The 12,531-nt window shown below is 30.8% G+C and overlaps 1 protein-coding gene and 1 long non-coding RNA gene across 2 annotated transcripts in view; both read left to right on the top strand.

The window, feature by feature from the left end:
* The window catches only part of LOC143045277 (uncharacterized), a 30,395-nt gene extending 19,480 nt beyond the window's left edge, over positions 1-10,915 (top strand). Inside the window, exon 12 of the mRNA XM_076217662.1 lies at positions 4,184-10,915. Within this exon, the coding sequence (XP_076073777.1) occupies positions 4,184-5,746 (1,563 nt within the window). The 3' untranslated portion in view covers positions 5,747-10,915. The remainder of the gene's footprint in view (positions 1-4,183) is intronic.
* Positions 202-3,517, top strand: LOC143045278 (uncharacterized). The gene is made up of 2 exons (XR_012968919.1): positions 202-3,043; positions 3,087-3,517. It is a non-coding gene; the product is annotated as an uncharacterized LOC143045278 (long non-coding RNA).
* Positions 10,916-12,531: the final 1,616 nt, after the last annotated feature.

The following is a 12,531-nucleotide window of genomic DNA, read 5'->3' on the forward strand; positions in this document are numbered from 1 at the left end:
TCATGATTTGATTTTTTTTTATTAATTCATTAATAGAAAATGTGTACTTTGCACAAAATGTTACATGTTACAAAAGCAGTTAAAGATTAAGTTTGTCATTGAATGAAACTTAATGCTAAAATATATATATTAAAAAAAATGAAAACCTGGATGCACAATTAACCAGTAAAAAAAAAAAAAAAAAAAAAAAAAAAAAAAAAAACTGTTGCCCTCTGAGAAATTTATTTAGAGATACTAAGTAAAGTTCAGCAAATACACCTCTTTATTTTCTTTCAGTTGGGTGCATGCAGTCAAATTATAAATTAATGTTTTATTTTTAAGTTTTTGAGAAATATTTATCATTGAAATAAGGACCAGACAAACATTTCTAGAAGTTATATGTGTAGAATCTTTACAATAGTCCTTTAATGTTAAGGCTGTTATATATCTATTCACAAATGATATTGGCATGTCTAATAAACTCTGTTTGATCATTTTTAAATGTTTGATATAACCTTTTTTTGAATTTCTTATTCATTTCTCAAAATTATGAATACCTACATTTAGATTGTTTTCCTTTACAATTATTTACAATTTAAAATTGATTATTTAAAACTTTTTTTAAAATGATTCGCTCTTTTTAATTTACTCATAGCTTAATTTGGTTTTGATTATGTACATTCTGTTAAGCTCATTGAGTTTAGAGTAGACATGTAGTTTGTGCAGATTCTCAATGCTGCTATTCTTATGGACAAATTTAATAAGTTTATGTTTTAACTTCCAATTTAAGTTGTTTTTCCAAAGATTACTTGTAACTCTAGGTTTGTGTTCCAATTACATCCTTACAATTAGCCAAAAAGAGAAAATATAGATTTGTTTCAATTGACTCTGCCAACAAGTGTCTATAAGCAGACATTATATGCTAATTTTTAAACGAAAAATGAATTGAAATGCATTGGAGAAACATCAACATATACTTGCCTTGCAGAAACCTCTATAGATGATACAAGGTTTGCATTATAATTTGAAATGAACATTCATTATGTTTATTGATTTTGTGGGATAGTTTTTAGGAGGTCAAAAGGATATTCTTTAAATGATTATGAGAAAATGATGAAGAAAAATCATAATGAATCTATATAGACAAATTAGAGGCAACAGAAGTTTAATAATGTTCAAATCTCATAACTCCTTTAAAAGTTATCAAAGGTACCAGGCTTATCATTTAGTACGCCAGACACGCATTTCGTCTACATGAGATAGCCTATTTCTGTTTTTCTTACATTAATAGATCAGTATATTCCAAACATGTCTGCTTCTACATTCTTGAATAGAGATTTGTAATTGTAAAGCCATTTTTTTAAATTACTTGTTAAACATGTTTCTATTCATTCAAATGTTTTGACCATTATTAAACAATAACTCCAGATTACATGATTACATAGCAATATATAAATCAATTAATAATGCAGAATAAGAATCATATAAATATACCATATAGAATTATGAATATATTTAAGATTACCATTAAAGAGTATATATAAAAACATATGCATGTCAGAAGAGATGCTGCAACATTTCTTTTTCTATATTTTATTCAAATTAATCTGAAGACCCACAAAACAAAAACAAATATTTTCATTGAATTTTCACTGATCAGTTAGGTCTATATCAATTTAGGTCTTGAGCTCACTAATTAAAACTTCAAAATATATACTAATTTTTCATCCTGCATGTTTTATGTTGATTTATAATTTATAACTCTATGGTAAAATTTTAAGCTATCTTGAATTATAAAACTATATAGTACTTTGCAGTTTATAGCTTATACTTTGACATTTTGATTGTGTCTGTATTATAACAGTTAGAAGCTTAAAAATTTGGTAACTTGATGATCGACTTGATGAAAGTTTTCTAATCTTGCATACTATTGACAAAAAGACTTTCATTATGTGATGTGATGTATTGCAACTACTTTCAACTAGAAACACATTAATTTGTAATGGATTTAATTGAAAAATTCCTAGGTTTGCTTTATAGGTCAATGCAATGACTGTTCTGAAGATTATTGTAACTGTGGTGTTAAATGTTGTGTTGTTCATTTTGTTCATTTAACAGTTTTTAAGGCATGAATGCTGGGTTTGGTGGTAAAAATCCATGTCATACAGGAAGATATTAAAGTTATACTTAAATTATTGAGTTTGTTTTATGGACCTTGAAATATTTACAATTCATGTCAGTTTTGAAGACACCTGTGATGTCTTTAAGTTATCTTTTAATTCTTTGTAAGGTACAATATATGTTATTGTAATCATTCTTCTGATTTATCATTCATTTCATCTTTCTTCTATCATGTCATATAAACTACTTCAGATTGAAGTAATAATTCTTACTAGTTTTACATATATTAACTTGCATGAGGGTAAAGGAGTTAAAGTAGAATAGTTGCTTAACACCTTACATCTTTTCTTTTCTTTATTTTCCAAATAAAGTGTGCATCAGTATTTCTTTGATGAAACAGAGTGTTTAAGATACTTTTCCCGATTTAATAGTCACACATCTGTGAATTAGGTAGTCAGAATGTTTAATTCTAATTGAAATGATCAGTTGAGCTTTAAAATGTTCAGTTATATTGAATGTCTCGTTTAGCTCTTCTTCAATGTACTTGCCTTTTAATCCCATTTGCCTCAATTCCCTTCAAATGCTTTGACATATCAAGGTACATGAGATAATCATTATTATATATAAATAACTTGAAGCATACATTGTTTTAAGGTATGTTAGAAAATATGCACTGCATAAATTATTTTATCCCAAAAACTATACAAAATAAGATGCTTTATGTCATGAAATTAAAACTGCATGTTGAATTGCATTATATGCAAATGCTGCAACTTCCACCTTACAATGTGGAATGTCATATATCAAATAAAAAAGCTTTATTCTAAATCTATTATTGACAGTCTTTAAGTGATATGTTTGTGTATTAAAGTCTTAAATAAATATTGTTAGACAATACTAGGTACACAGTGACTATGAACTGTTTATTGAAACACAAAATACGGTCATCAATTGAATTAAAAAATGTGTTTTAATTTTATCTCAAGAAAAACATTTTTAAACAGGGGTTTTGAAGCATGGAAGACATTTGTATGCATATTGATGCAGTTGACATATTTTTGAAAATGTCCACTTAGTTTAATGATACTGAAACTGAAACACCTCTTAAATTTTTCAATATGCATTATAATATACAGTAATGATAAGAAATTTGTGTAATATGGCCATTGGAACAGTATTTTATGCATGTCGTTTTATTTTTGATATGAAAAAAAGATAAAATGAACTGATAAGAAAAGAAAAAGTAAGATTAATAAACAAATCTTAATTTTATATGAATGTAATGTTGACAATTATTTTTTTCATTCTTGAATTGATTTTTAAGTACAAACTATTTACTATTTACAATCATGCTTATGGCACAAACAAGTATTGCAGGAAAATTATGAAAGACACAAATAACAAACAAAAAAAACAATAGTAAAAAATCAAATGCAGACAACATAGCATTTATCTTATATAGTAATATGAACAGCACATTGCACATGAAGATTAACATTCTTTCTTATAAAGTAAAGCATAAGCAAGATACTTATACATATAAAATAGGGATAATGAATGTGCATATAAATTGATTAAAAACATACAAAGCCAGTTAGCTGTATTTAGCATCTTATTTGTAGTAATGAATTCGGTGTTTGTACACATCTGGCGTTACAGGTAAGATGGTTAAGGTGAACCAGAGTATTTCTTGACCTTATTTATACTCAATTCATTGTTTGGATTTATAGATATCAAACAGTTCTAACTATTACTGTTGATGTTTCGATGAAATATTAGATACATTGCAATAATTTCAAATTCAGGATGTTTTTCAAAGTGAGAATTCAGAAAATAACAAAAGTTTCCTATACATTTGAAATTTTTCATTTGAAGTCCAAGAGGTTAAATTTGAGCATGCAAAAAAGCCAAATAGGCTATTGCTAGGTTAATCGAATTAATGCAATTTTTTGGTTTATTACTTTAGATCTATAATATTTAGTTGTTCCAAAAAATTAAGGTAGGCAAATCTAATCCAGACTTTGAATTTGATTATTTTTCTATGTTTTGACATTGTCTATTTGTACTCTTTTGATTTTAATAGGGTCAACCATTTTATCAACCAATGCCAGGACAAGGCAACCGACAACCTTTGCAACAAGGACAAGATAGATTTGGTCAAGCAGGAATGGCATATCGACCGCCAGAACCTCCAGCACCCCCACAAGGAGGTGGTCAGCATGGAGCAGAGGATGTTTATGGCAATCGTCATAGGCATGCTCAACATGATAGGAATGAGGAACCCTCTGACAAAAGAGGAAGGTTTGAAACAAATAACCCAAGTGCTAGTGCGCTTGACTTCATAAAACAGGAATATAGTGGAGGTGATGATGAACAAAAGCAGTCCCAGAAGAGAATAAAGAAAGAACCTCAGTGGAATCAAATGGCTTATGGGGGTGGTGGTCAGGGATTTCCAGGGGGTCAGTTTGAATTTGCAAATAAGAATGCCCTCCAGAGTCAAGGAAATCCAATGTTTTTTCAGCCTCAGCCACCTCCCCCACCCCCAGAATCTATTAAGTCGGAACCTGGTAGTGGATTCCAGGGACAGGGTCAAAACTGGCAACAGCAACAAGCTGAAATGTTTGCCAAACAGCCAGGATTTGCTATTCAAGGTGCATTTAGGAATCCAATACCGAATGTGGGTAATCCACCTCCAAGTTTTCAAGGCGGTCAACCTTTTATTCAACAAAAGCCTCCACAAAGTGGTGGCTTTGGTGGACCAAGAATGCAACAACCCCCTAAATCAGACCAACAATCGTTTGGATTTGCTGGTCAAAAGCAACAAAATTTTAGTAGTGACAATAAATTTAGTAAACCACCAACATCAAATGTTCAAGATCAACAAAGTTTTCAACAGGGGTCACATGATCCAGACAATGAAAGAAAATCTTCATCACCAGGCGGCAGCAAGCCTAGACGAGAAAGAAAAAGGCCAAGCAAATGGGACACTCCTACAGAGGAGAACTCGCAAGGTGAAGTTGGTTTAAGTGAGGAGGTTCAAAGTCATATTGCAGCATGTGAAGCTGCTTATCAAGCCAATGCAGAATCAGGTATGGGAGATGGACAGATTAAACAAGAGAAAGATGCTAATAATATGGGTCAATCTAACCATAGAGATAGACCAAAGCCAAGTGAACAGTTTAATCAAGGCCATAGGCCAAATGGACCAGGTGGTGGTTTTAATAGACCTCCTAAAAATTTTGGTCCTGGAGGTCCCAAAATGGAGAGAGATCAGTTTGTACATGATCAATTTTCAGGTGGATTTGATGGCCCCCCTGGACCAGGTAATTTTGGTGAAGGAATGCGACCACAAGGGCCACCCCATAGAGGATTTGGTGGTAGACCTCCAAGACCATTAATGGGACGTGGGGGACCACCACAGAGACCTCCGTTTAGAGGTGGTCCACATGGTGGACCACCAGGATTTCCTGGTCCTGGAAGAGGACATGGTCCAGGTGGTCCAGGTGGGCCAAGACCATTCAGACCAAGAGGGCCTCCTGATCAAGGTATGCGAGGTAGAGGATTCGGACCCAGAAATGGACCTCCACCATTTGGTCCCAGAGGAATGAGAGGACCTAGGGGTGGCAGAGGCCCAAGGCCTTTTTAAATAATCTATTATACAGTTTATTTGAAATGGAAATAAATGTTGTTATTAACTTTTGTATGGTTTACTTTTCACAAGTCATTAATTATGATATAAATCTAACACAGGTTAATCATTTTAGGAAATTTATAGATAATTTTATATCAAGAAGAATATCTACTTTAAAACAAATATTTCTGGATGAAAAAAGAAGATCATGTTACAACAAAGCAATCATATGTTACTCTTTGTAAGATCCTGTAGTTGCAAAATTACAGTACTAAGTAACAATTGTTCAATAAGACAAAAACTTTGTAAATACAAATTTACATTTTATAACTTTTATTTATGGTAATTTCTTACTTAAGTATAACTTTTTACAAAGGCAAAACATTGAAATATAATGATTGAACCATGAAATTATTCTCATCAGTTGGTATTTATTAGTGTTTAAAAGGTGAATATGAGAGAATATCTGTTTCTTTTAGGTTTTACTAGATTTGTGTAGATATAATACATTTTAATTTTGGTGAAAAAATTCACAGAAGGAGGAGGAAAAAGAAGTTAAGTTTTGAATGATGGGATTTATATTCTTTGATATTGAAAAATGTTTGTTTAAATTGTTGATTTTTAAAAAAAAAAACGAATTGAAAGAATGGTGTTATAAAATACATTTCTTTTAAAAGATGATCATACATTTGTAAATTGGCTTTTGAATACGTTGAAACCAGAACTTTGACATTTTGAATTGAATAATTTAAGAATTGTAAGACTGGTAACTAAAATAATTACCATGGGATCTAGAAAATGCTAATTTAGTAAAGATAAAAGAACTACTATTATAATTCAGTAGTACTTACTTTTAAATTATGAATAAAACCTTCTTACTTCACAGCACATTTCATTTGATTGTATAAGGTATTTGTGTGTCATGTGAGGGTTTTTTTTTCAGGAAGAGTGCAAATATTTATATTAAAACTTGTATATATAGTATATATATATATAATATGAACAATCATATTAATTCAGCAGTTATAGTTATATATAGGCATGTTATCTAACATTATGGTTTTATTGCATTCATTTGAAAGTGTTTTCATCACATACAAATATAACCATGTGGTAGTAGTATATTGCCTAAATTATGTTTTCAGCCATTTACTTTTCAGATTTCTCCTTTTCAGGATTTTAGCTTGACAATTACATTGTTATTTTAATGTTGTTCATAGCTTAGCATGTCATATTGCCATGTTTACATTGTTTACATATTGAGTTCTTTTAAAAATCACATGCTGATAAGTAAATTCTTTGTAGTATATACAGTTGTTATTAATTTTAACAGTGTGCATTATATTAACATGCTCATGAACATCTTACTGTTTACATTTATACATCAGAACTTTTACATATAAACCCTACATCACCATTTAACTTACAAACCTGCTTTATTTTCCTTCCGAGTAGACTAGTGCTCTTGTTGTTGAAATAGACTTCATTCCAATGTACTTCATTTGTTTTCAGGATTCAAGAACTATATAAAGTGTTGTTTGATTATGAAATAAGATCTTAACCATTACATGGTATTAGTGTTTATTTGCTTTGTATAATAATGTTGCAAATGCTTTAATTAAATATAGTATTAATTTATGAATTTGATGTTTGTTTATCAGGATTACATGTCAGTATTGATAACTACTGCAAGTGGAGTTTTATAAATGTTCTGTTTAATTTATTAGAAAAAAATCACTAAGAATTGACAACAGAACAAACTTAGAAACGTTCGATCAAATAGCAATTTCAATGATAATAAATTTCTTTTTTCATTTATATTTACTTAAAATGAAGTTTGGTCTGAAAAATAAGTTGATAGTTCAGTTAAAAAGATTTGATTCAGATCATTTAGAAAAGTTCAGTTAGAAAGATTTGATTCAGATCATTTAGAAATTCTTAATCCGCTGGTTTGTTTGATTAATTCATTGTTGTAGCTTTGAAACAGGTTCTAGATTGGGCTCTGCATAAATAGCTTGGAACATTTATAATAGAATATACATATTCCATTAAAGATAACATTTGCAGGTGTCTGAAATAAAAAAAAAAAAAAAAAAAAGAATATAAGAGAGTAAAAGAATATACTTTCCTAGTTCATATATTGGTATTTAAATAACCTTTAACGAGCTTGGGTTTTTAAGGAGTTTTGCAATATTTCACAACTTTCTTAAAGGTCTGAACGGTTTTGACTTGTTTACAAATAATTTCTCTTAGCACATTAAGAAAATGCTGTGAATATGATAAAATGTTATCTGCAGTTAATGATTAGCAAAATATAAATGAAGCATACTAAGAATAATAAAATTTTATTATGTTTAACGTATTAAAGAAGAATTAATTTAAGAAGCATCCATAATTTTTCAGAAATTTACCTTTTCATTGATATTTGGATGTTTTTCAAACTCAAATTACAATCAGTTTCAACTTGAATAATGCAAGCATAGGCCCATTACAGACATGCCATACACTGCACTAGATATTCAAAATCAATTATGAAACTATTAATCTTCCTTTCCAATATAATGATATATACATAACACATCAATATGTAATAAGATTTACCAATTTCATCGCTTATTTTGTACAAATTTAGGAACACTCATATTGTGTCTTTTGTTTTATTACATAGAAACTGGAAACAAATCTGTTTATTAAAACAGGTAAAGAAGACAATTATTATTACAACAACTTTCACTTTATTAAGGATGTTAACTGCTCAATTAAAATAAAACACACTTTTAGTAATAGTATTCCAAAGATAAAACACCAAATTTGTGACAGAAAAATGAAACTAGAATTGTGACCTGAAAATGAACATGAAAATTAACGTTAAACTGTTTGATGAATAAACGGGAATAGTAAGAATTTGAATTCAAATGTCTTTCTAGAAGTGTTCAAATTTTAAGTCAATAGATATATTACGAAATAAATATGGTTTATGGACTGAATATTTTAATATATGAGGACAATCAATACCAGATGGATAATAAAAGATGAGTCTTGTATTTTCTTGAGCTATCGATTTTAGGTTGTGAAGTCTGAAACTTGAGAAGCTGGCACCCATTTGAAAAATATTTCCTGAAATCAAAATGTCCTCCCCTCTGAAAGAACTGTCATATTTTAGCTTCTGATTGGATCATGAAAAATGTAAACACTCTTTGTTTTAGACCTCTTATTGAATGAAAGATCATATAAAGTAAGCTTTAAACTAAATATGCGAAATATACTAATCTTCTGGACTGGAAACTATTGGGCATTTGTTTTTACATTGAACCAACGTTTAAGTGAAAACAATTATGTTGGAATTTTTTTAACAAATATTTTCACTTTGTAGTGCCCACAGTGGCTTTGAGAATGCGTTCATCATTATCCTTTAAGCCAATCAAAAAGAACTAGTTTAATAGTTTTCCATCACTTGACATCCGTCGTCTTTCATCGCTTGGTTTCTGTTGTCTGGAAACTTTCAATTTCAAAACAAATGTATACCAACGCCAATGTCAATCACAATTTGCAGGAATGTATGGCATGCCTCCGATCATTTCAGTGAGTCTTGTTGGTAACTTTCTTGGCTTGCAAAAACTTGTCAAAGTTAAAAGAAATGATAATTCTGTATACTGTGGAGGTTGGGTAGTGATTAACCTTGCCATTACTAGAATCCAACAAGTAGGAACCTTGGCATTGCTGAAGTTTTGTCAATTATCTTTAAAACCACAATATATCGAAAAATCTTTAAATTTTCAGAATGTTGAGATAAAACATATTCTGTCGCACTTCTTTTAGTGGTTATTGCCATTAAAAAGTGTTCCTATTTTCTCTCTCCATTTTTGCTAAGTATTTTAAAAACCATCATAGATAAACGTAACTTGAAATAGCAAAGAAAGTACCAGAAAGACATGATCTACAAGTTATTGCTCTTGAACGACAATTGTCCCCTTTGTATCTCCCCCTATATTATCTTTCATACTAAAATAAGTCCAAATTATCAACAACACAAAATCTACAAATACATCAACATAGCCGAAATTGTTTGTTGACTCATTATCGAAGATTTTTGCCACTGAATGATGAAGTTTAAAATTTTACCCCTTTTTTGACCAATACTTAATTTAAAGTCATAAGAAACGAGTGACCGGTGAAAAATAATGTTCTTCCAATTCTTGAACCAATGCATACAAACATCATAAACTAGTCTTCTGTGCACGAATTTATCATTTTTTCGTGTAAATTTGGTATAATCGTTAATTTTTTTTTCAATCGGTCAGTGTTGTGAAAATATCGCAGGTAATTAAAGTTCGTGTTTTGAAGCCGAAGTTTAACGATTATCACCAGTTTGTCAACAATCGACAAAAAGTCAACAAAAAGCAGGGAAATTGAACACGTGTTTAACATGTAAATTCAGATAATAGTTTATTTTAAGGACATCCATGCGTATTGTGATCACCGGATTTTTACGAGATGGGTCACACTGAGGTCACTTTGCATACGGAAAATATGTCGGGGGGGAATTAGAATAAAGTAAACTTCTAAATATGAATAAATTATAGAATTTTCTTCAGAAAAAAGTATATGTACATAAGTTTTATAATGAAAACTATCCATTGAGTTAAAAACGTATGCATTATTTTTTTTTTTTGATTTGAGGTTTCTTATGACTTTAAAATAGATACAGTAAACAGTAAAAATTATCAGTTAGACGCAATTAACAAATATGGCAGTTCAAGTTTAATGGGAGTTACTTCTCTGAATAATAAACTTTTAAATTAAAGTAGACGGAAGGCAAACCGTTTTTTTTTTTATATCAGCAATGCTATTTTAAAAACTGGATTTGTGTTCTGAATTATAGTCTACTCCACAATGCTGAAGAGGGCCCATTATTGCAGTTGTGTTAGATCCAGATGATCGACACAGGCTCTAAAGCAAATAGTTTTAAATTACTTCAATTTATGATTACTTTGTTGTCTTCTTAATTGTGCAGCCTTGGTCGGGCTGGTTAAATTTAAATACTGCTTCTCATGCCAGGACAAAGTACAAAGACTTATTCTGCACGTCAGAATAATGTGTGCAAGTAGCTTTTGAGTGAGCAAACTACAACTTGAATATTTGTTTTATCGGTTTCATTATCTTCAATAAAATATGTTTATTATTTCAGCGTATTGTCTTTTAATTTATGTTGTTTCTTAACAACGATACAAATTGAAATTAAAACAAAATAGAGTACCTCTAGATAGGCCATTTGATCTATCAGAATAAACAACCACGTACTGTCCTGATAGATTCGAGACCCGAGCCAGGTGACCATCTTCATACCACATCTGATTTATATTCTTATAATACCGGTATATATATATATATAATAAAAAAAAAGCAGATGTGGTATGATTACCAATGAGTCAACTCTCCTCAAGAGATTTTTTTATGAGATTGTTTAGAAATGTCACTGAAAAATACACACATGTGGTGTAGGTTCTGTTTATCCTTCGGAACACCTAAAATATACCCCGATGTTTGTTGGGTTTCGCGTAGCTCGGTCTTTATTTATCTGTTTTTTGCACTCTTTGTTTGTCTTATTGTCTTTTCTTTTGACCATGGCGTTGTCCGTTTATTTTCGATCTTTGAGTTTGAATGTCCTTTTTGTATCTTTTGCTTCTGTCTTGTCATGACCCGTTTGGCTGTTACGATATACTTGTGTTCAAAATGACCACGGATATTATTGTCCTTTTCAATCCCGTCCTCTTTCTCAACTCGATTGTCACCGAAAATTTAAGATTGGATTTTTGCTTATGGTGAGCAATACCAGGATTACCGCTTTACCAATGATTTATCCTTCCAATGCACATACACACAATTAAGAAGATGTGGTATGATTGTCAATGACCAAATAACATAGAAGTGAACCACTATAGGACCAGCTCGCGGCCTTCAACAATGATCAAAACCAATATTGCAAAGTCAGCTACAAAAGGCTCTAACATTACAAATGTTAAAGATTTTAATCGAGAAATGCAACTGCCTGATTTATGTACCAACTAATTAACGAAAAACAAATATGATATATAGTAACAAACAATAACCACTGAATAACAGGCTCCCACTTGGCACAAGCGCTTTTTGAATGTGGTGGAGAAAAACTAGTTTGTTATTGCTTCAGAGTAAGTTAATTTAAAGGATCAATAAGTTATTCGTGTCTTATCTTAATTTCCGGGCTTTGTAAACAAACGCTCCGTAAAGATTACGAGTTATACATATGTAATGTTCATTGAAATTCAAATCGTTTCTACAAACATGAGCAAAGCGAACTGGTTATAATGTATTTATAGACACATTAAGATGGTGCCAAAGGAAAGTACCACGACATAAAAAGGAAAATGAACAACATGGAAAGAATTTTTTTTTGTCATGGATTTTAGGGTAGAGTTCCCTTCGTGATATATGTATTGAATATACAAAGCTTATCGCTTCGGGAATAGTGTTTTGTCGCAGAAACCTCGACATAGGGATAGGGATCCGAGGGCGGCGATGTAAGCTACCTTCTTAAAAGCTTTTTGTTTTAGAAGGTGACATGGATGCTTCATACTTTGTATATAGATGCCTAATGTTACGAAGTTTCCGTCTGTCACATTTTCATTGTCCTTGATCTCATTTCATGGATCAGTGAACAAGGTTAAGGTTTGGTGGTCAAGTCTATATCTCAGATACTATAAGCAATATGTCTAGTATATTCGATGTATGGGAAGACTGTATGACAGTTGTTATCCATTCGT

Source organism: Mytilus galloprovincialis, chromosome 9 (genome assembly GCF_965363235.1).
Source record: "Mytilus galloprovincialis chromosome 9, xbMytGall1.hap1.1, whole genome shotgun sequence".
Lineage (NCBI taxonomy): Eukaryota > Metazoa > Mollusca > Bivalvia > Mytilida > Mytilidae > Mytilus > Mytilus galloprovincialis.